General features: G+C 45.5%; 1 protein-coding gene across 3 annotated transcripts in view; it reads left to right on the forward strand.

Annotated features, from left to right (window-relative positions):
* Positions 1–25,516, forward strand: part of spata6l (spermatogenesis associated 6-like) — a 145,597-nt gene that overhangs the window by 14,008 nt on the left and 106,073 nt on the right. For all 3 annotated transcript variants that reach the window (XM_070881223.1, XM_070881241.1, XM_070881231.1), the window contains exons 4-5: positions 15,576–15,627; positions 25,266–25,307. In XM_070881223.1, coding sequence (XP_070737324.1) covers positions 15,576–15,627; positions 25,266–25,307 — 94 coding nt within the window. The remainder of the gene's footprint in view (positions 1–15,575; positions 15,628–25,265; positions 25,308–25,516) is intronic.

Here is a 25,516-nt window from a genome sequence, read left to right on the forward strand (position 1 = left end):
CATAGGGCTTGAGTCGACATTGATGAGCTCTATGACTGTCCCAAAATGGTGCTAATGGATACGCATTCACACCCCACGGCAAACTCTGAGTCACTCTAGGGCTAGGTCTGGCCTCTGCAGTCGTGTGGGCCCTGCCCTGTACAGTTCTGCCTGCTGAAAACATTATTTTATGCACAGTACTTGCCGGTGAGCTTCGATTCTATGAAAATATCTCTTTCGTGTTATCGCTCGTGGATATGAAGGCTTGCGCTATCGTGATGGCCTTGCTCAGATATGGGGATTCGGCAGACAGCAGTTTGCTAAGAATGACCTCGTGGCCGATTCCAAGCACGAAAAAGTCCCGCAACATTTCCCTCAAGGATCCTGCAAATTCGCACTGTCCCGCAAGGCGTCTGAGGTCGGCGACAAAACTTGCCATGTTCTGACCCTCGGAGCGATGGTGCGTGCAAAAGTGATACCTGGCCATCAAGATGTTCTCCTTCGGCTTGAGGTGTTCCCTAACCAGTGTACACAGCTCTGTGTAAAACTTATTGGTTTGACCGGTGCCAGCAGATTTTTGAGGAGGCCATATATCGAAGACCCACATACGGTGAGGAGAATCGCCCTGCGCTTGATTGCCATCTCAGCCTTGTCCAGTTCGTTGGCCACGAATTACTGGTTGAGGCGCTCAACAAAGGCTTCCCAAACATCACCCTCAACAAATCTCTCAAGAATACCAAAGGCAGCCATTACCAGTGAAAGTTCGTGATCCATAAGAACATAAGAACATAAGAATTAGGAACAGGAGTAGTCCATCTAGCCCCTCGAGCCCGCTCTACCATTCAACAAGATCATGGCTGTATCTGGCCGTGGACTCAGCTCCACTTACCCGCTCGCTCCCCGTAACCCTTAATTCCCCTATTGGTTAAAAATCTATCTATCTGTGACTTGAATACATTCAATGAGCTAGCCTCAACTGCTTCCTTGGGCAGAGAATTCCACAGATTCACAACCCTCTGGGAGAAGAAATTCCTTCTCAACTCGGTTATAAATTGGCTCCCCGTATTCTGAGGCTGTGCCCCCTAGTTCTAGTCTCCCCGACCAGTGGAAATAACCTCTCTGCCTCTATCTTGTCTATCCCTTTCATTATTTTAAATGTTTCTATAAGATCATCCCTCATCCTTCTGAACTCCGAGTAAAGACCCAGTCTACTCAATCTATCATCATAAGGTAACCCCCTCATCTCCGGAATCAGCCTAGTGAATCGTCTCTGTACCCCCTCCAAAGCTAGTATATCCTTCCTTAAGTAAGGTGACCAAAACTGCACGCAGTACTCCAGGTGCGGCCTCACCAATACCCTATACAGTTGCAGAAGGACCTCCCTGCTTTTGTACTCCAGCCCTCTCGCAATGAAGGCCAACATTCCATTTGCCTTCCTGATTACCTGCTGCACCCGCAAACTAACTTTTTGGGATTCATGCACAAGGATCCCCAGGTCCCTCTGCACCGCAGCATGTTGTAATTTCTCCCCATTCAAATAATATTCCCTTTTACTGTTTTTTTTTCCCCAAGGTGGATGACCTCACACTTTCCGACATTGTATTCCATCTGCCAAACCTTAGCCCATTCGCTTAACCTATCTAAATCTCTTTGCAGCCTTTCTGTGTCCTCTACACAACCCGCTTTCCCACTAATCTTTGTGTCATCTGCAAATTTTGTTACACTACACTCTGTCCCCTCTTCCAGGTCATCTATGTATATTGTAAACAGTTGTGGTCCCAGCACCAATCCCTGTGGCACACCACTAACCATCGATTTCCAACCCGAAAAGGATCCATTTATCCCGACTCTCTGCTTTCTGTTAGCCAGCCAATTCTCTATCCATGCGAATACCTTTCCTCTGACTCCGCGTACCTTTATCTTCTGCAGTAACCTTTTGTGTGGCACCTTATCGAATGCCTTTTGAAAATCTAAATACACCACATCCATCGGTACACCTCTATCCACCATGCTCGTTATATCCTCAAAGAATTCCAGTAAATTAGTTAAACATGATTTCCCCTTCATGAATCCATGCCGCGTCTGCTTGATTGCACTATTCCTATCTAGATGTCCCGCTATTTCTTCCTTAATGATAGTTTCAAGCATTTTCCCCACTACAGACCTATAGTTACCTGCCTTTTGTCTGCCCCCTTTTTTAAACAGAAGCGTTACATTAGCTGCTTTCCAATCCGATGGTGCCTCCCCAGAATCCAGAGAATTTTGGTAGATTATAACGAATGCATCCGTTACTCATCGCCAATTTGTTATGTTCTGAATAAATCCACAGGACTGTATTGCAAGCTCAAACTGTTGTGACCTTAGTCTCTTTATTCAAACTCCAGAGTGGAGAAGCAGCATGGTGAATCACCTTTTATACCTGCTTGCCCCAGGGTGCACAGGTGACCCTTAGGTTTCCCACAAGTGTGCCCCCTAGTGGCAAGTTTTACATATTGATGAGGTTTATATCATCATCATAGGTGGTCCCTCGAACGAGAATGACTTGCTTCCACGAGAGTTCACAGATGTTTCAATGAAGGACCCGATGTTCCAGTCCTGAACTCCAGTTGAGGGGGTGGAAGATGCCTGTGCGTGAAGTTTACATACATGCATAACAATCACAATATTAGTTTCTGGCAGCTGTTTTATTTTCACTTCCATGACTCTTTTTATGCAAATAGATTCTGATTGATAGGTGAGTGTACTTCAAACATACGAGAAATGCTTTTCTAAGCTTGTTTTAATAGTATACTGCTTCCTGATCACCTTGCTATTTTAAACTTTGTTCTTTATCCTCATACATATCTTGAGCATCCAGGACCTGAACAGGTTATATTGGGATTTCTGGGGAAGAGTAAGGTTCATCACCTAATGTAAGATGCTGCCCCATTATACTTAATTAGTCGTGTAGCATTACAATCACATCGCCACCAACAGACACAGTATGTTTGGAATCTTGAAACCACTCACCGTTTTTAATATATAATAGACATATGGATTATTATAGGGCTTTAGTTTCAAGCTATTGATCTGAGGGTCTTGATTGCAACTCTGATGCTATGGCACACTAAAGGACATCTCTATAAAACCATATTTTAGCATGCCATGCTTGCATCATTTTACGAATGCTATGCTTATTGTTTAAGCTCTTTAATGTGCTTAATACTATAAATACAAGATAAATGTAAGAGGGAGGTCATCAGGTCAATCTTAATTTATCCATCTGGGGACAAAACATACCGTCCCCTATTATGTCACCTTGCTCTATGCCAAATGAATTGCTTGCATTACCCTATCTGAAAGATCATTCCAAGTGTTTATCACACATTGCATGAAGAACTTCTTTCTGACATTAGTCTATTCAGTCCCTTTTATCAGTATTAACCTATGCATTTTACTGAGTTTTTCCAATCTAGGTGTGTTTAGCACTATGGTGTAAAAATACTGAAATACAAAAATAGTTAATATAACCCTCATACAGGAAATATTTCTAAGCTAATGTTGTAAATGACAAGTTAAAGAGCAATTGGGTGAGCTGAGTTATGTATGCCCCGTACTGTTTATTGAAGAAGCAAGGCCCGATTCATTACTAATTTTAACTAGTAGTAAAAGATTCAATAATTGACCAGAAAGACTGTTTTGTTATAATGAAAGCATATATAGCAAAAGAGACTGATTCTCACAGTATTTAGCCCTTGAATGCTGACCCTACTCTGTAATAAGCACCCTTCTGAACATGGTCTGCATCCTTCCCTACTTCCACATACACAGATGCCTAACATATTATCGCACAGGATCAAAACTGCAGCCTCAATTCTACACTGAGATCGGATTGATCTCTTTTTGTATCTCATAAGAACATAAGAAATAGGAGCAGGAGTAGGCCATTTGGCCCCTCAAGCCTGCTCCGCCATTTAATAAGATCATGGCTGATCTGATCTTGAGCTCAGCTCCACTTCCCTGCCCGCTCTTCATAACCCTTCACTCTCTTATCGTTCAAAAATCTGTCTATCTCCACCTTAAATGTATTCAATGACCCAGCCTCCACAGCTTTCTGGGTCAGAGAATTCCACAGTGTTACAACCCTCAGAGAAGAAATTCCTCCATGGCCTGATATTCAAAATATCATACCCTCTAGTTCTCGTCTCCCCCATCAGTGGAAACATGAAAGTGCTGCAGTACAGCGGGACCTGGAGATACTTGTGCATGAAACACAAAAGGATAGAATGCAGGTACAGCAAGTGATCAGGAAGGCCAACGGAATCTTGGCCTTTCCTGCTTTTATACTCCATCCATTTTGCAATAAAGTCTTGCTACAGCTATACGGGGTATTGGTGAGATCAGACCTGGAATACTGCGTGCAGTTTTGGTTTCCATATTTACGAAAGGATATACCTGCTTTGGAGGCAGTTCAAAGAAGGTTGATTCCGGGGATGAGGGGGTTGACTTATGAGGAAAGGTTGAGGAGTTTGGGGCCTCTATTCATTGGAATTCAGAAGAATGAGAGATGATCTTATCAAAACGTATAAGATTATGAGGGGGCTTGACAAGGTGGATGCAGAGAGGATGTTTCCACTGATGGGGGAGACTCGAACTAGAGGGCATGATGTTAGAATAAGGGGCCGCCCATTTAAAACTGAGATGAAGAGAAATTTCCTCTCTCAGAGGGTTGTAAATCTGTGGAATTCGCTGCCTCAGAGAGCTGTGGAAGCTGGGACATTGAATACATTTAAGACAGAAATAGACAGTTTCTTAAACGATAAGGGGTTATGGGGAGTGGGCAGGGAAGTGGAGCTGAATCCATGATCAGATCAGCCATGATCGTATTGAATGGCGGAGCAAGCTCGAGGAGCCATATGGCCTAATCCTGCTCCTATTTCTTATGTTCTTATGTAATTGGAAAATGAAGTTCAACGGAAATAAATGTGAGGTATTATATTTTGGTAGGAAGAATAGGGAGGCCACTTATTACTTGGAGAGTAAGAGTCTAGGTGGGGTAGAGGAACAAAGGGATCTCGGAGTACAAATTCACGAATCGCTAAAAGTTGCGACACACGTTAGCAAGGCTATAAAAAAAGCAAACCAAGCATTACGTTTTATTTCTCGAGGTATAGAATTGAAAAGTAGGAAAGTTATGCCAAACCTCTATCGAATCTTGATTACACCACACTTTGGGCTAGATTTTCAGTCTTCTGCTGCCTCACTTAGCACCCCGGAGGGGCGGCAATGGCAGTGGAAAGGACTTCCGCCCGGGCAGCCAGTTTCCTGTGCCTCGCTGGGACATTCGGTGCCGCTATCGACGGGGCGCAGAGCATTACCGCTTGGAAGTGGCGAGCCGATGTGCAACGCCCCTGGTTGCGACATCGGCTCAATTTTTGGTAGCCACCTGACCCTAAGTGCTCCATAGCGCGCCTTGGTGGGAACGCCTGTGAAAGCAAGCATTGCAAGGTGTAGCGGCCGCAGTGAGGTAAGTAATGCTGACCTCCAGTAAGTATGATTGTTTTTGTAAAAGTCTTTTTGCGATTTATGTTGTGGTGGCGTGAGTTATGTATTGGAAATGTTTTTGGTGTTTTTTTTCCCTCCTAAGCCTTTGTTTTGGCGCTTTGAGGCCGGCTGTTTAGCTTCGGATTTTCCCTTGCTCAGTCAGCCTAGCACCCTAAAAGACGCGTGCAACATCTCCCTTAGCACCCCTCTCCAAACTCCAGGCCCAGCTGATGAATTTTGTGGCGGCAGACGCAAACCATTTGCCGGCGCAAAATTTACCTCTCTGCTCAGAACAGTGCCCCAGCTGAGGCGCGACCGAATTTCTCCCCCACAGAGTAATACGTACAGTTCTGGTCGCCATATTATAAAAAGGATATAGAGGCACTGGAGAGAGTGCAGAGAAGATTTACAAGGATGATACCAGAAATGCGAAGGTATACATATCAGGAAGGGATGAACAGACTGGGTCTCTTTTCTCTTGCAAAAAAAAAGGCTGAGAGGTGACCTTCTAGAGACCTTTAAAATTATGAAAGGTTTCGATAGAGTGGATAGAGAGAGAATGTTTCCAGTTGTGGGGAAGAATGTTTCCAGTTGTATTAAAATTGTAATTTATTTTGTTACCTGCTAGAATGAAATTGGGTGAAAAAATCCAGAGAAATTAAAATGCTATATTCTTCAAATGTAAAAAGGGCCAGTCCACATTGCCCTACACTGGGATCTCAATCGGATCAATGGGAGTATAACCCACTTGGGAGGGGTCCTCTGCCCACACATGAGGATCCACATAGTCAGGTATGCCAGAGCCAGTATGATGCTGCAGATTCGTTAAGACCTTCTCGGGGTCCCCGTGGAATTGGACTGTTCGGCCATGTTTTACAATCTTTAGCATGGTGGGGCTCTTTTTTCAACCACGCTGCCCCTCGCTGCAGCAGGAACGGCATCTTGCCTCTGTCCTCGAGGTCGACTGCCTTGATCCTTCTCTCCCGCGATTCTGCCACAACCGCTGGAAGAGTACCTATGAAATTGATCTTCTTCCCCAGGAGTCCTGCCACTGGAGCTGGGAAGGTATTTTTAGATCGTTCCAGTCGGATCATTGCCACGCAGTCGTGATGGATGGTCTGTGCCTCAGGTGCTGCACTGGTCTGTTCTCTGGTGCCTGGCCCAAGCAAAGGTGAGGTTTTGCTCTGCCTCTGAGCATGGGGGACATCGAATGCTGGAGTGAAGAGGTCTTCCCATTTCCACTGGGATCGTATGCTAGGGTCACGTGATAGGGTGCCTGCGGCAGGTCCAGAGACCACCACTGAGGGGTTCTAGTGGTATAATACTGCCGCTTAAGGGTTCCCTGTTTTACAATAATCCCATCATCTCCACACTCCAAATGCAACTGGAATTTGCAGAGGAGGTCTCGAGCCATCAAGTTACAGTCCAGATTGGTTGTGATAGCAAATCGATGTTCCACCGATTCTTCCTGGTAACCCATTTTAACCGGTTCAGACACCGGGAATGTAGAGACTTGTCCCAGGAATCCTGAAAGTTCCTGTGTTTCAGTAGAGGCAGGGAGTTTAAGCTTTGATTGTACAGAAGACATGAAGGCTCCCGTATCTATCAAAAAGGGTTGCCACTCATTCAGAATTTTTAACAATATCATTGGTTCGTCGTCCGGGGAGGATCCCTGCACAATCAAGCTGCGTAGTCAATCGGGGGACAATTGACCAAAAGGGTTGTTCTGGGAGAAGTTAGTGTAAGATCCTCCTCTTCCCTCCCTTGCCCCCCTCCTCTTCCTCCTCTTCCTTTTCCATGCTGACGGTAGGGGCAATTTTTATTCCAATATCCTTCTTGCCCACAAATAAAGCATCCATCTCGTCTTTCCCAGCCCCGACCTCTTCCCATACCAGGCCGGGGGCAGTAGGGCGCTCCGTAATTAGCAGGGCCCGAGCCATTTGGGTGTTTGATATAACCGTATCCCCGTTTATCCACCCAACCCTGCACGCAATACTGTGGTTCCATCTGGTATCCCCTTGGGTCAGGTTTTGGTCCTTCCACCCGAGGCGGCTCTTCCTTTCTAGTCACGTATTCAGTCTTGACCCGGGTTGGGGGCGCACCTCCCCCCTCTCCTTTCTTTTCCTGCCAATAATATTTAACCGCCCTTTCCATCTGGGCTTTACTATCTGCCCAATTATTTGTCCGGATAGCGTGAGCAACCGAATAGGGCAGGCACTGAAGTAGGATAGCGCAGAATTGAGGAGAATCCTCTCCTGCCCTGAAGGCATTATCTCCTGATTGACTTCCGTATATTTCAATAAATCTTTCCATGACTTCATCGGCAGTTTCTTCTCGTTTGGGTTTAGTTTCTAATACTGCGGCCATACTGATGGGCTTCTGAAGGGTCGTGGTGAGAGAATTGAAGATAGCGTTTAGGCGATCCTGGATATCGTTAGGGTGAGCAACCAACAATGCATCATGAGTAGCACATCCTAGGTGAGTTAGAAATCGGGTGTGTTCAGTTGGGCTCAAGGTTTGCTTTACCAAGGCCCACAGGTCCCTTGATTCTGCATTATAAACTAAAATAGTTGTTCGAAGATCACATAGACATCTATAATGGGGTGGTCTGCAGCTTGTTGTGCATCAGGGTTTGGCATTGGTCTGACAGGGAATTGGTGTCGGGACTTTGGGATCTTGGAAATCATTTTAGGTCGGAGGATGTTTTGGAGCTGTCTGACTGCTTGACAGTTCTGCGTCTCGATCGGCAGGGGTGTTTGCTATGTCTTTCACAACTTGGACTAGTAGATTGACTAGAAGATTTACGGGACTGTCTGTGATATCGAGATATCGTTCTGCCCTTTCAAGTGTGAGATCTGGTCCTTTCGGCTATATTGCTTGTGAACTGGGGATCCAAATCGCTATCAGAGGATGAGGAGTCAGTTTGGGTTTGTTGCTTTGGTGGTATGGGGTTATTTTTAACTCCTCTCGCCGGAGTGTAAGGTGGAGGGTGTTGGGAAGAAGACTGGAGCAAGGGGCCAGGGGGTGCGGGAGGCGCCATTGGGCGCTGAGTCAGTGACCACTCATCAATTTCATCATCAGCCTCGGTTAACACAAAGCCAGCCATTTGACTACGTAGTCGGTCAATACCTTTCTCAGAGGTCCCAGAGGATCTCTTAGTAAGTTTCTCGTGTGCACATTCTTTTTTTTAAGACGTCTACAGTTTTAACATGTGTTCCCTCTGTCAATGAGAGTCCCAATTTAATAGCATTTATTTGCCAACTTGACAGAAGTGATGCATCTTTTAATTTTTGACAATCCCTGTGCTTTTTTTGCTACCTCTACGCTTCTAGTGCCACCTAGAGGCCACTGGTCATCTCCTAATAATTTGTTCAGGGCTTCTGATAATTTTCTAAAGTCTTCAGCTCTTTCAGGGAATTCCTCACATAACTTTTGTAGCGGACTATCCGCATCCGTTGTTTTATCCAACTGATTACCCATTTTCACGCTGCCCCTCGTATTACCGTGTCGTTACGCGTTCGTGTCGTCGTGCAATTTGAACAAACTTAAAATAAACACAGACTTTACTGAAACTAACACTGACTTTGAACAAACTCAAAATAAACAGACTTTACTAAAGCTAACACTGACTTCCACGTCGCCGCGCGATTTAAAACACTTAAAATAAACAAAGACTTTACTAAATCTAACACTGATCCGCGTCGCCCCGCGGTTCACGTCGCCGCGCGATTTAAACACTTTAAAACACTTAAAATAAACAGAGACTTACTGAAACCAGCACTGACTTTGATATCATCCCGCGGTTTGCGTTGCTACGCGTTCGCGTCGTCCCACGTTCACTCGGCCGCGCGCTTGCGCCGCCGCACGTCCCGCGCCGCCACGCATTTTACACTGCTGCGCGTCTGCGTCAGCTCTCCTTCACTCGGCCGCACGCTCGCGCCACTGCACGTCTCGCATCGCTACGTGTTTTACGCTGCTGCGAGTCTGCGTCAGCCCTCCTTCACTCGGCCGCACGCTCGCGCCGCTGCACGTCTCGCGTCGCTACGCGTTCCACGCTGCCGCGCGCTTCTCGCACCCTACCTTTCAAGTTGCTGTGTGATTTAAATTCAATCAGTGCCTAGACGGGCCAAGTGATATACGAGGTCGACGTCACACCTGACTTGAACACCTATCCTCTATTTAATTCCCCATAAGCCTTACTTAATTTCCTGTGAGCCTAATTTTCTAAATTTGATTTCTTATGAGCCTTATTTAATTTCTTTTAGTCTCCAAATTTCCCTATCCTTTCGTGTCACTGCGCAGTTTAAATCCAATCAGTCAATGAAAGCCCTAATTTAATGGTGTTTTTCTGCCAACTGGACAGGAGTGATTTTTTATTTTAGACTGCAGTGGAATTTTTCTCATAATTTAAAATCGCAGAACATTTTTTTTTAGCACCTATTTAGTACGTTACTTTTTTTTTTGTCTTTTCCATAACTAGAGAGAAGTCTGGCACGTAGGCTGTGGACTGCTTTTCGTTATCTCAATTGTTCCAGCCTCAAGGTCGTGTTATTTAATATATTTTTTTTGAATCCTTTTGAATCCATCTCAGTTGTTTTGCTGTGCCTTCTCTGAATGTTTGCTTTCGACAAGTAAGTGAGCATGTTAAATCCTTTTTTTTTAACCACCGAGACCATGTATTTTTTTCTTTTTTTTTACTCAACAAACCTATCCTTTTTGCATTTCTTGGCTCCGTAACTTATCATCCGAATATACGTAATTCAATAAGGTTCACACTCTTAAACTTCCCACATACAGGACAACACTACGAAGGGTTAAAAAAACTTTCATTCTATTTGAAAAAGTAGGTGGAGCTAAAACAAACCACAACTCCCCGGCTTTTTTTTTACAGTAAAAATCACAGAAGCATTTCTCATTTAAACAGACGTTCACAAGAGTCTCTTTTCTTTCCTATTAATTTTTGGATCCATGATTGATCATCTATCCCTATCTAACTCTAACTATAACCTATCTTTCCAAGTCGCCGCTTGGTTTGCGTCATCGCGCAATTTCCCTATCTCTATCCCTATTCTAAGTTTGAAAGGTATTCATTAGATTGTCCTGGATCTCGTTCAGACACTACCTGAGAACCAGCGAGTGGCTAAACTTTCCTCAGACTTTTGAAACCGGGGGAAACTGGAGCAGTATTGAAATCATACTCACTCCAGTGGCCACTTTCCCCTCGTCTCGTCCAAGGCTAGTCTGGCTCTTAATTCTCAAGTTTTCGGCAGTCGTCCGTTGAGATCCCACTTCTGACACCAAATGTAAATTTCTGGATTCTTTTACCTTAATCTGGTTCAGCAAAATTACTGAAACGAATACCATTTGTGCTTTAAACAAAGCAAGCTTTTATTTAAAAAGCAAATCCCGATCGGGGACTTTATCAGACAGAAGGAATGCAAGTCTGTTCGAACGCACTCACTTACATTGTAAAGGGACGATGGTTATACATTTTCGGCAAAAGATAACAAGATAGGGCTAGAGTGACATCCTAGTTCAGCCTATCTCTTTGGATCCCTCTTTCCCTTTGTCCACTCATAAGCCGACCTAAGTATGGTCTGATTTTAAATAAAGACCTTCTGTTAATGTTTCAGGTTAATAACATGATTTAATAAGACCTTGAGGTTTTCTGCAAGCTGTGGGTTTTGTTTCAATACGTGTTAGTGTTGTAACATTTCGCAGTCTCGAGTCTGAGATGTCATGGCTATTCCTCCATGAATTCTTTGTTAGCTTATACTGTCCCTATACAATTGCCACATTCTCAACTTCAATGTCTCTATACATTTTTAAACATTCACACTACAACAATTGTACATTGCTGTCTGGCGTAAAAATAAAAAAGGGAAAGTGGCTCAACCGTGGCTATCTAGGGAAATCAGGGATAGTATTAAAGCCAAGGAAGTGGCATACAAATTGGCCAGAAATAGCAGCGAACCCGGGGACTGAGATAAATTTAGAACTCAGCAGAGGAGGACAAAGGGTTTGATTAGGGCAGGGAAAATGGTGTACGAGAAGAAGCTTGCAGGGAATATTAAGACAGATTGCAAAAGTTTTTATAGATATGTAAAGAGAAAAAGGTTAGTCAAGACAAACGTAAGTCCCCTGCAGTCAGAATCAGGGGAAGTCATAATGGGGAACAAAGAAATGGCAGATCAATTGAACAAGTACTTTGGTTCGGTATTCACTAAGGAGGACACAAACAACCTTCCGGATATAAAAGGGGTCAGAGGGTCTAGTAAGGAGGAGGAACTGAGGGAAATCCTGATTCGTCGGGAAATTGTGTTGGGGAAATTGATGGGATTGAAGGCCGATAAATCCCCAGGACCTGATGGACTGCATCCCAAAGTACTTAAGGAGGTGGCCTTGGAAATAGCGGATGCATTGACAGTCATTTTCCAACATTCCATTGACTCTGGATCAGTTCCTATCGAGTGGAGGGTAGCCAATGTAACCCCACTTTTAAAAAAAGGAGGGAGAGAGAAAACAGGGAATTATAGACCGGTCAGCCTGACATCGGTAGTGGGTAAAATGATGGAATCAATTATTAAGGATGTCATAGCAGCGCATTTGGAAAGAGGTGACATGATAGGTCCAAGTCAGCATGGATTTGTGAAAGGGAAATCATGCTTGACAAATCTTCTAGAATTTTTTGAGGATGTTTCCAGTAGAGTGGACAAGGGAAAACCAGTTGATGTGGTATATTTGGACTTTCAGAAGGCTTTCGACAAGGTCCCACACAAGAGATTAATGTGCAAAGTTAAAGCACATGGGATTGGGGGTAGTGTGCTGACGTGGATTGAGAACTGGTTGTCAGACAGGAAGCAAAGAGTAGGAGTAAATGGGTACTTTTCAGAATGGCAGGCAGTGACTAGTGGGGTACCGCAAGGTTCTGTGCTGGGGCCCCAGCTGTTTACACTGTACATTAATGATTTAGACGAGGGGATTAAATGTAGTATCTCCAAATTTGCGGATGACACTAATTTGGGTAGCAGTGTGAGCTGCGAGGAGGATGCTATGAGGCTGCAGAGCGACTTGGATAGGTTAGGTGAGTGGGCAAATGCATGGCAGATGAAGTATAATGTGGATAAATGTGAGGTTATCCACTTTGGTGGTAAAAACAGAGAGACAGACTATTATCTGAATAGTGACAGATTAGGAAAAGGGGAGGTGCAACGAGACCTGGGTATCATGGTACATCAGTCATTGAAGGTTGGCATGCAGGTACAGCAGGCAGTTAAGAAAGCAAATGGCATGTTGGCCTTCATAGCAAGGGAATTTGAGTACAGGGGCAGGGAGGTGTTGCTACAGTTGTTAAGGGCCTTGGTGAGGCCACACCTGGAGTATTGCGTACAGTTTTGGTCTCCTAACCTGAGGAAGGACATTCTTGCTATTGAGGGAGTGCAGCGAAGGTTCACCAGACTGATTCCCGGGATGGCGGGACTGACCTATCAAGAAAGACTGGATCAACTGGGCTTGTATTCACTGGAGTTCAGAAGAATGAGAGGGGACCTCATAGAAACATTTAAAATTCTGATGGGTTCAGACAGGTTAGTTGCAGGAAGAATGTTCCCAATGTTGGGGAAGTCCAGAACCAGGGGTCACAGTCTAAGGATAAGGGTAAGCCATTTAGGACCGAGATGAGGAGAAACTTCTTCACCCAGAGAGTGGTGAACCTGTGGAATTCTCTACCACAGAAAGTTGTTGAGGCCAATTCACTAAATATATTCAAAAAGGAGTTAGATGAAGTCCTTACTACTAGGGGGATCAAGCAGGAATGGGGTACTGAAGTTGCATGTTCAGCCATGAACTCATTGAATGGCGGTGCAGGCTCGAAGGGCCGAATGGCCTACTCCTGTTTTCAACATTATTTTCCTTTTTTATGGCCTGCATGGACTCATTTGAGAGCCTTGTTTGAAGCTCCATGTACCTCCTGTGATAGTGCACACTCAGAAGGAATGAGGCCCTCTGAATAATCGTCATGGATGTCCTGTGATATATGCTGTACTTGTGAAGCCAGTGAAGTCAAAATAAAGGGATATAATTTAGTCGTGGCACAGTCATAATCTTGACGATCACCATACTCCGACTTCTCATCATTCAGTTTTTGATGAAATAAAGTCAGCATTTGTGTGACAGAGATATTTGAAACTCTGTCACGAGCTATCTGCAAGCTTTCTATCTCTCCATCTCTGACTGAGAGGTATGCAGATGTGCCACTTATCTCGAAGACATCCTTCGCTGCAACTGTGAGTTGGATTATTTACACTCTCTTCCCCTACAAGAGGCGAATAAACAGACCTGTGAATGAAGGTCAGGTCCTAATGGATGCAGTGCATTCTGAGAGGTTAGGTCATTAAATCGCTTCCTACATTGCATCCAAGACATGAGTACCTTGCTTCTGCTACTCACCTCCTCAGCTACCTCCAACCACGCCTTCTTGGTGAGAGCCACAGGTTTCTTCCTCCCATTGCTGGGAAAATTGTGTCCCTCCTGCTCCTTGTAATTCCAGCAGTGATTGAATCTGGGTATTGCCCACCATCCATCCTGAACACCTCCAATTTCCATTTGCTTTAAATACAGTTGTGAATGCATCATCCAGGTGTGCATCACAATACCTGCTGCGCAGCTTGGAGACGCAAAATATGGAAGTAAAAATAATTTGGTACAATTGAGTTGAGATCGCAGATCCCGACCCACTCAGTTGACTTCTGGGTTTCACCCACGCAATCCCACCGTCCTGCTCGGAAGCCACCTTCAGATAATATCAGGGCCAAACTTATTATAATATATGTAAATGAGCCAATGGCACTTCAGCTTCGAATTTCCTGGTTTTCTGCTCATAAAAAGTAAATTAGAAAGAGAAGTATGAGGCATCGCTATTTCCAGAATTAACTGAGACTGCTAGAAGTGAGTTGTTTTTGAGCCTGACGGTTGCTGAAAGTTTGAGTAGCAATTAATGCAGCTGAAACAAAATTTGGGGCTTTTTTTGCATGCAACCTGCAGAAATTTGGAGTGTTACATCACCAGGAAACTTTCAAATAAAATTGGGTGGGGTTAGGATAAAGTTACCCTCTTCATGTTTGTTTAGATCTACACAAGTTCTTGTTATCATGGACTGGAAATCCCGGCCTCCCTGGGTCCGTACTGTGTCTGCGGACCCGGGAAGGCATCGCAAAAGCTGGTCTTCAGTGTACAATGTGCATGTGCTGAAAACCGGCTTTTCCGATCTGTCAAGCTGGTACTTGACAGATCCAACGCATATCGGTTGCGAGGACATTTGCAAGGGCAAGGTTGTGATATTTACCCATATCTTGCCCAGCAAATGTCCTCAAAATTCTTGCGCCTGATAATAGCAAGCATATAGCCTACTTTTACAGGCGTAAGAGTTTAAAAACATACAAAAATATAATAAAATAAAATTTAAAAAACACTATTTTTAAAAACCCTGCCCACTATGTTACATTCATTTTTAGCCATAATTAAAAAAATGTTTTTTAAACTCAGAAAAAATATTTTTCTCTAAGATATTTATTAACTTTAATTTAAATTAATTTTAATTATGTGAGGTGTGTTTTTTATTTTTATTATGTGTTTAGTGTGTTTTTTTTTCATTAATAACAATGAGAACTCGTAGATACGGAGTTCTCATTGCTATTAATGAGAAAGCTGTGGAATACTGTACCTGATTGGCTGAGCAGTCACATGTGACTGCACCTTCTGCGTGGGAACCTGGAGGATGGGAACTTCGCAGCACGGGAAGAGAAGGCCTCCCCAACGGAATCCCACGCTCCTCCCGGATCAGCAGATAAATTCGTAGAAATGTTTCAGGTCGGAGACAATTGTCTGGGGAAAGCCTCCAACCGCAATTTCGGTCCCCATATGCTCTTGCATAGAATGGTATTTTTCTCTATGGTGTTACTATCTCTATTACACAATAATTGGTCCTTTTTTTGTTTCCACAACATTGCTTTTTATTAGTTCTTCATTTATAGTCTCTTTGCCACTATTTCATATATCTGCATTCCCTTCAACAGATATTTGGAAAAGATATTATTGACCCTGCTGACGTTGCTGCATCCTTGCAATGTATGTACAAAAATCACTAGTTCTTAAATAAATGCAGACTAATGATAACTTAATTACAAAATATAAATAAATAGATGGAAAATGTATAATTTATAATTGGAAATACTCAGCAGGTCAGGCAGTATCTGTTCTGACAAAAGGTCATCAACCTGAAAAGTTAACTCTGTTTCTCTCTCCACAGACACTGTCTGATCTGCTGAGCATTTCCAGCACTTGCTGTTTTTATTTTATATTACATTTAACTTGCTTTAGGAGTTCAAGAATAATCAAGATTAACTTCTAATATATTGAAATGCAATAAGTATTATGAAAAGTATTGGCTTGCATTAAGGCGAACCATTTTCTTTGAGAAGAAAAAACAATTATTCAATCTGTCTGCAAAATAAGACTAGATAAATCTAAACTGATCACATCTCAATTTTATTTTATTCTTCGCACTCTTGACTTTCAACCATAGGTTTACAATTCACTCAAGACCTGCGCTTAATCCTCTCTCCCTGGCTATATTTTCCATCCTCTGCCCCATCCGAAATTGCTCCCAGACCGGGAACAGCAGTGACCCCTTACATGCTGGAGCGGGCCACTGACAGCCCTGCGGGAATCTGTATGTGCCTGGCCGGTGCGTCCACCCTTAAAGGGGAAGGCGCACTGCTGGCGCCTCCATTTTATTTTAATTGTCAGTGTGGTGTCCCTGCACCGTACTACAAACTCACACGAGGCATGTACTGCAGACACAGTCACTACGTGACCTTAACCTTTATTGCCAAGGAGTGCGGACCCTGGGTGGGACCTCTGCTTTTATACCTGGAAACTCAGGTGAGGAATGTCTCCCACAAGTTCACCCCCTGTGGTTAGGGTGTGCATTTCTCGGGTATAAGTACAGTGTACAGGAGTTGCATGAAGGTTACAGTTAGAAACATAGAAACATAAAAAATAGGTGCAGGAGTAGGCCATTCGGCCCTTTGATCCTGCACCGCCATTCAATAAGATCATGGCTGATCATTCCTTCATACCCCTTTCCTGCTTTCTCTCCATACCCATTGATCCCTTTAACCGTAAGGGTCATATCTAACTCCCTCTTGAATATATCCAGTGAACTGGCATCAACAACTCTCTGCGGCAGGGAATTCCACAGGTTAACTACTCTCTGAGTGAAGAAGTTTCTCCTCATCTCAGTCCTAAATGGCCTACCCCTTATCCTAAGACTATGTCCCCTGGTTCTGGACTTCCCCAACATCGGGAACATTCTTCCCGCATCTATCCTGTCCAGTCCCGTCAGAATCTTATACGTTTCTATGAGATCCCCTCACATTCTTCTAAACTCCAGTGAATAAAGGCCCAGTTGATCCAGTCTCTCCTCATATGCCAGCCCAGCCATCCCTGGAATCAGTCTGGTGAACCTTCGCTGCACTCCCTCAATAGCAAGAACGTCCTTCCTCAGACTAGGAGACCAAAACTGAACACAATATTCCAGGTGAGGCCTCACTAAGGCCCTGTACAGCTGCATTAAGACTTCCCTGCTTCTATATTCAAATCCCCTAGCTATGAAGGCCAACATACCATTTGCCTTCTTTACCACCTGTTGTACCTGTGTTCCCACTTTCAGTGAGTGATGAACCATGACACCCAGGTCTCGTTGCACCTCCCCTTTACCTAATCTGCCGCCATTCAGATAATATTCTGCCTTCGTGTTTTTGCCCACAAAATGGATAACCTCACATTTATCCACATTATACTGCATCTGCCATGTATTTGCCCACTCACCTAACCTGTCCAAGTCACCCCGCAGCCTCTTAGCGTCCGCCTCACAGCTCACACCGCCACCCAGTTTAGTGTCATCTGCAAACATGGAGATATTACACTTTATTCCTTCATCTAAATCATTAATGTACATTGTAAAGAGCTGGGGTCCCAGCACTGAGCCCTATGGCACTCCACTAGTCACTACCTGCCATTCTGAAAAGGACCCGTTTATCCCGACTCTCTGCTTCCTGTCTGCCAACCAGTTCCCTATCCAGGTCAGTATATTACCCCCAATACCACGTGCTTTGATTTTGCACACCAATCTCTTGTGCGGGACCTTGTCAAAAGCTTTTTGAAAGTCCAAATACACCACATCTACTGGTTCTCCCTTGTCCACTCTGCTAGTCACATCCTCAAAAAATTCCAGAAAATTCGTCAAGCATGATTTCCCTTTCATAAATCCATGCTGACTTGGTCCGAACCTGTCATTGCTTTCCAAATGCGCTGCTGTTTCATCCTTAATGATTGATTCCAACATTTTCCCTATTACTGATGTTAGGCTAACATCAGTTGCATGATGGTGTTAGCGTGAATGTTTCCTTGGAAGAATCACTCAACACTCAGAGTCGGTTCCAACGCCAGTGCGGCCTTTATTTACGCCAGCGGGGAGGAAGCCTCAGGACTGGATCCAGGCACTTCTCTCCGCCGAACAAAGGGTTTCATGGATCTTTATATGTTTTACAACAGTTTACTACAGTTACATCAGCCCATTTCGGCTGGATACTATCCAATCATATAGATTATAAATTCAGTTAGACCAATAGATAGAGTTAGTTTCTAAACATAAAGTGGCTCATGTGTTGCTAAGAGATGTGTTGCTAAGAGATGTGTTGCTAAGGGGTGTGTTGCTAGGAATGACTCATGTATCTTGTAACATGGTCCAGGCCCCCTTATCTTACTGTCCTTGGGTGCTGTCTTTGGGTAGCCTCCTTATCTTAATCCTGTTTCAGAGTCGTATTGTCCTTACATTCACCAGAACATTTTGTCTGAGGCCTGGCTGATTAGAGACACCTGCAGAGTTTGCTTGTTAGTATCAGTTTCCAGGAATGCGGTCTATTTCAGCTAACAGAAATCCCTTGAGACTTCAGGGGTAGCCATTTTATGGTATTAGAGTTACATTTAGTTCTAACCTGATACTACAGGTGTAGTTCTAAACTTATGCTACAGGTGCCGCTGCCCTAGGTTTTGATATATTCAGCAGGTGCCTAATGCCTACAACAATTGTTACATACATGACATCATCTCCCCCCTTACGTCTTTTTGTGTCAAAGGTTAAGTCTTTCAGGTGGTCGACGCTCTCTCGTGGAGCGCCACAGTTGTGGCTCTGGTGGCTGAGCCTCGGCATGCGTCTCTGTCACCTGAGGTGATTCCGGCCTGTCCGGGCTGGCCGCAGGGACTGTGCATGCTCCTCATTGTCTTCGTTGTCCTCGTTGCTCGTCCACTGGCAGTGGTGTGGGTGACATCTCATGCTCTTCTTCAGGTTCCTCCATCTCTCTGCTGACCCTTTTCTTTACTTGGCCCAAGTGTTTGCGGCATATCTGCCCATTGTTTAGTCTGACCACTATGTCCCTATTTCCTTCTTTGCCAATTACTGTGCCCTCAAGCCACTTGGGTCCCAAAGCAAGGTTAAGAACAAATACCGGGTCATCTATTTCTGTACGACTCCCCCTTGAGTTTTGACCATGGAACTCGGTTTGGGACTGGCGCTTGCCCTCAACAATGTCTGCCAGGGCTGGGTGAATGAGGGGCAGCCGCGTTTTAAGCGTGCATTTCATGAGGAGTTCTGCTGGCGGGACGCCTTGGATGCGTAGCATGCCCTGTTTTATGACTTGGACCGCACGTTCCACCTGGCCATTGGAAGCCGGCTTGAACGGCTTTGTCCGGATGTGTTTGATACCATTGCCCGACATAAACTCCTGGAATTCGTGGCTGGTGAAGCACGGGCCATTGTCGCTGACCAGGATGTCCAGCAAGCCGTGGGTCGCAAACACCGTACGCAAACTCTCCACTGTGATGGATGTCATGCACGAGTTTAATATGATGCACTCGATCCATTTCGAGTATGCATCGACAACGATCAGGAACATTTTCCCCATGAACGGGCCCGCATAGTCTACGTGAATACGTGACCATGGCCTGGTGGGCCAGGGCCACGGGCTGAATGGGGCCTCCCTGGGGGCATTGTCAAGCTGGGCACACGTCATGCACCTGCGAGCCCAGTGTTCCAGGTCTGAGTCAATCCCCGGCCACCATACATGTGACTGCGCAATGGCCTTCATTAACACGATGCCAGGGCGCTCGCTGTGGAGTTCCCTGATGAATGCTTCCCTGCCTTTCTGGGGCATAACTACCCGGCTGCCCCTGTCTCTAAAACGGCCTGACCTCCTCGGGGCACGCCCTGTGTGCGGGCGCCCAATCCCCATTCAGGACACATTTCTTTATCATGGATAGGAGGGGGTCTCTGTTGGTCCAGAGTTTGATTTGGCGGGCTGTGATGGGGGAGCCTGCGGTGTCAAAAACCTCAACGGCCATGACCATCTCAGCGCTTTGCTCCGCTGCCCCCTCGGTGGTGGCCAGTGGGAGCCTGCTGAGCATGTCAGCACAATTTTCGGTGCCTGGCCGGTGCTGTATTGTGTAATCATACGCAGCCAGCGTGAGAGCCAATCGCTGTATGCGAGCTGACGCATTGGCATTGACAGCCTTGCTGTCGGACAACAGGGATGTTAATGGCTTGTGGTCCGTCTCTAGCTCGAACCGTCTACCGAAAAGTTACTGGTGCATCTTTTTCACACCGTAAACACAAGCAAGTGCTTCCTTTTCGACCATGCCGTATCCACGCTCTGCCTGGGAGAGTGATCTGGAGGCATAAGCCACCGGTTGGAGTCGGCCGTCATCATTACCCTGCTGCAACACACGCCCAACCCCATAGGACGATGCATCGCACGTTAAAACCAGTTTTTTTACAGGGGTCATACAAAGTCAACAGTTTGTTAGAACACAGCAGGTTCCTCGCCTTATTGAAAGCCCGTTCTTGACAGTCCCCCCAAAGCCATTCACAACCTTTACCCAGGAGCATGTGTAACAGCTCCAACAATGTGCTTAAGTTCGGCAGAAAGTTCCCGAAATAGTTCAAAAGTCCCAGGAATGATCGCAACTCTGACATATTGCCGGGCCTGGGCGCCCAGCGGATTGCCTCTGTTTTTGATTCAGTGGGCCGGATCCCGTCTGCGGCAACCCCCCTGCCCAAAAACTCGACCTCTGGGGCTTAAAACACACACTTGGCCTTTTTCAGCCACAAGCCTACCCGGTCCAGTCGGCGTAGCACCTCCTCCAGGTTGTGGAGGTGTTCCTCGGTGTCTTGTCCTGTTATAAGGATGTCGTCTTGGCATACGATTGTTCCAGGAATGGATTTGAGCAAGCTTTCCATGTTCCGCTGAAGGATAACTGCCGCCAAACGAATGCCAAATGGACACCTGTTGTCGATAAATAATCCTTTGTGCGTCCTGATGGTGGTCAGAAGCTTGGATTCTTCAGCCAGTTCCTGAGTCATGTAGACCGAAGTGAGGTCCAGCTTCGTGAACAGCTTGCCACCTGCCAGCGTGGCAAAAAGGTCCTCTGCTCTCAGGAGCGGGTATTGGTCTTGCAGCCACACTCGGTTGATGGTGGCTTTGTAGTCGACACAAATCCTGACCGAGCCACCTGCTTTAAGGACAGGAACGATGGGACTTGCCCAGTCGCTGAATTTAACGGCCGAAATGATGCCTTCTCTGAGCAGCCTGTCCAATTCACTTTCAATTTTCTCACGCATCACATATGGCATCGCTCTGGCTTTGTGGTGCACAGGTCTGGCGTCCGGAGTGATGCGTATCACTGCTTTAGTGCCCTTGAACGTTCCGACACCGGGTTGAAACAGTGACCCGAATTTTTGTCGGACCTGTGAGCATGAACTTCGCTCCACAGATGAAATGGCGGCACATCCCCCCATTTCCAATTCATCTCGGCTAGCCAACTCCTCCCCAAGAATGCGGGGCCATTTCCCGGGACGATCCAGAGTGGCAGCCGGTTCTGTGATCCATTATGTGTTACCACCAAGTTTGCACTGCCTAGCACTGGGATGATCTCCTTGGTGTACATCCGTAGCTGCGTGTCAATGCGTTCCAGTTTGGGCCTGCTAGCTCTGTGTGGCTATAGTCTCTCAAATTGTTGGGCGCTCATAAGTGACTGGCTAGCTCTGGTATCCAGCTCCATGCGCACCGGGATGCCATTCAATAAAACTTTCATCATCATGGGTGGCGTTTTAGTGTATGAGCTGTGGACGTCAGCCACGTGAACCCGCTGAACTTCAGCATCGATGGCTTTTTCCAAGGCATCATCCTGCATTGCAGACCCCTCGTCTGATTCCTCTGTCTCGCAGATTAGCCTCGCCACAGCCTTTTTGCACATCCTGGCCAAGTGTCCACTGACGTTACAAATCCTACAGGTATATTGCTGGAACCTGAGCTTTTCGCAGTATGTCTACCCCCGCATCTCCAGCATGAGCTGAGATTGTTGTTAACAAAAGGACTGTTACCAGGCATTCCTCTCTGATTGCCCATTTGGTTGTTTCTAAGCACTCTGATGGTAGACGCATTGTTCCTCGTGATGGCGTGAATTGCCGATCCCCTTTCTATTGTCCCTGTTGCCGGCCCACCCTAGAGTCTATTGCTGCCTGGGCGGTTTTGAAATGCCCTTGCCTGCCTGCGGGGTCCCTAGCTGCGTTCACAATGTTAACTCCCTTGTCCATCGCCACGTTGGGACCAGGGCTGCACGCGTAAATTAGCTTGGTCTCCTCTTTCCCTGCCATGAAGGTCTGAGCTATCAACGCCGCCCCTTCAAAAGTCAAGTCCTTGGCCTCTATGAGCTTCCTGAAAATCCCGACATGATTAATGCCCTCAATGAAAAAGTTCCTTAACATCTCCCCCCTGCAGACGTCTGTGAACTTACAGAGACTGGCCAAGCGCCGCAGGTCCGCAATGAAGTCCGAGATGTATTGTCCCTCCCGACGCCGGTGTGTGTAGAACCGGTGCCGGGCCATGTGTACGCTACTCGCCGGCTTGAGATGCTCACTGATCAGCTGGATGAGCTCTTAAAAGGACTTGTCCGCTGGTTTTTGGGGAGCGAGCATGTCTTTCATCAGCCCATACGTCTGTGGTCTGCAGCTAGTCAGTAGATGTGCCCTCCGCTTGTCAGCCGCTTCGCTCCCAGCCAGTCCTTCGTGACAAAGCTCTGCTGGAGTCTTTCCACGAAGTCGTCCCAGTCCTCACCCACACAGTAACCTTCCTCTGTGCTACCGGTGGCCATCCTCGTGATTCCCGTTTCTCGTCGCTAAATGTGATGTCCCTGCACCGTACTACAAACTCACACGAGGCATGTACTGCAGACACAGTCACTACGTGACCTTAACCTTTATTCCCAGGACCAAGGAGTGCTGACCCTTGGTGGGACCTCCCCTTTTATATCCCTGGAAACCCAGGTGAGGAGTGTCTCCCACAAGTTCACCCCCTGTGGTCAGGGTGTGCATTTCTAGGGTATAAGTACAGTGTACAGGAGTTGCATGAAGGTTCCAGTTACATAAAGATTACCATTGCATGATGGTTACATACATGACAGTCAGGGCGACTCCGAGGTCGGCACGACAATGGTGACCACGGGCTTGGCCGGCCCACCAACAGGCAGCCCGGCACCCCATCTTGGGTGCCAGGCCGCTGGCCCAGCCGAAATCTTTCCTGGCGATACAGTGGGCCTAACTAAACTTAATGTGGAACTCGCAGCAGCCCGCCCCTTTAATTGAAGGGGAGGGACGTTGTGACGGAGGGATGTTGTGACATCAGCAGCAACGCGCTGACGACTCATTTGGACGGCCGACCCGACCGAAGGGTACTTCCGCCCCGACCAGAAGTGCACAACAAAGAGCTGAACATTGAGGCGGAGAGAAAACATCAACATTGATAAGTGAGCTTACTTTCCGGTCGGGGGGCAATTTCAGCCCCAAGGAACGTTTTGCTCTTTTGCTTTGGTTTTGCTCTTTTACCTTGATTTCGCTACAGAGTGGGATTTACTTTCTAACTTTTAAGATTTCAGATACAGCAGATACAAGCATCTAATCTTTTCAAAATTCAGAAAATGATTCTTTGTTTGAACTTGCCCTGAAATACTAAAATGTTTGAATAATGAGTTCTGATATACTGGACTATTCTTTGTTTGCTGAAATATCTGTGTACAGTATACATAAGAGAAACCTTGGCCCAGAAATTGCGGTCGGAGGCTTCCAACCACAATAATTTTGACGAAAGTACCTGGTGGTCCCGGACGCTACTCCCACTCACTATCCAGGCAGGAAGTCAGCTGGTGATATGTTAATGAGATCTGGTGTTAAAATTGTCATAGCCTCATTCTGCCCGAGCTGACGGGAAGTTAGCTTGTCAGCAGTGAAAACTCGCTGCGAGTTAAAATTCACCATGATGTGTTAAACTTGAGAATGAAATCATTAGAAGCTGCAGAGTGTCACACATGGTGATGTTACGTGAAGCAACCCAAAATAAATTAAAAATAGCAAGGAACATTCATTTTAAACCTACTTGTAATGTATGCACCTTTCTCAGATTTGTAGAGCTTGTTGCATTGTGAGTGGCTTAGCCAGTCATGTGATGTTCACAAGACTCAGTAAAACCCTACTCAATTGGGTCTCGGTCATCCACGATGAGGTATGCAGTTGTGAGCCTAGTGGATGAACTGTTAATGTGTAGTGTGATTGTTAAACCTTTGTTAATAAACCAGTTCTTAGTAGCAATGTGTTGCTGTGAATTTGAAGTAAAGAGCCCATGAAGCAATTACATTACACTACTGTTTAACTGTTTTAAAATATAGATGGCACTTCAGTAGGTGGTTTACAGAAAAGAATGGGGAGAGCAATGTCATCAATGAAAACATTTTGTTTGGTTTAGAAAGAAAATCTGCACCATTTTCATTGTGATAATTTCATGCATATGTGATAAAATTATGAGTTTTAATACAGCAATAATCTAAACTATGCCAACCATGAGTTGTATAAACACAAGGGGCTGGATTTCTGGGTCGTTTGCAACTTGGTTTTCGCTGGGTTTTGACCCTCTGTGGCGAAAAATGGGGCAGTGAGCTCTTTTGGGTCCGGGCGCAATCCTCCAGTCGTGATCCTCCCGTCGTTTTTGCGGTGGTGCTTACCACCGGGGAGAGCTGCGCCAGTGTGCAACAGCTCTCTTTGCAACACTGACAGAAGTTTCGACAAACACTCGACCCATATACCCCGAAATGCGCCCCACAATGACCACCAGGGAAAACACAGCAGTCCAGCCCTGCCATCAGTATTAAGTTAGATAAACTGCAAAAAAGGTAAGTTCCAGTTTTTATTCTTTTACATTTTTGTAGCGATTTGTGTTGTAAGGGTGCTGGCAATGTTTTTGTGAATTTTTTTTCCCTCCCAAGGCCTCTCTCGGAGCACTCCCAGACCCGCGCTTTAGTTGGCGAGGTTCCCGTTTTTGCGCCACGAAAGTCATACAATGTCTCACTTTGCGAAGGGCCAAATGACAAAAGGTGCAAATGTTAACTGGGCGATAATTTTCCCGTCCCACCTCAGTTTTTGCCCCGAAAACGGCAAAGCCAAAAATCCAGCCCAATGTACAGCATAAATAGTGCAATTGACTATGTTAGTTTTGCATTCCTGAAGACAAAAAGACACTGATCCTGCAATGTTGAACTAAGCATTTTTATTTAAATGAATATTAAAACTTTGCTGATGAGGTTTTATTCTTTTCTTTCAGGTGACAGTACTAAATTTGAACTGATACAATTCAGTCCTTCAGGTATCACCATCATTCTTTAAAAGTATTTCAGCATTTCTTAGTTTTCTGCAAAAGCAATTGTGCTTTGTTCACATTTCAATTATTTTTAGTCCTTGTATATATGCTGACCAAAGTAGGGCAATCACCTTATCACACTGTACATTTATGACTGTATTTGTTACTTGTTCCAGCATAAATTGCGTATTATTTTAGTGTGTGGTTATGCCTCT

Source organism: Pristiophorus japonicus, chromosome 1 (genome assembly GCF_044704955.1).
Source record: "Pristiophorus japonicus isolate sPriJap1 chromosome 1, sPriJap1.hap1, whole genome shotgun sequence".
NCBI classification, from domain to species: Eukaryota; Metazoa; Chordata; class Chondrichthyes; family Pristiophoridae; genus Pristiophorus; species Pristiophorus japonicus.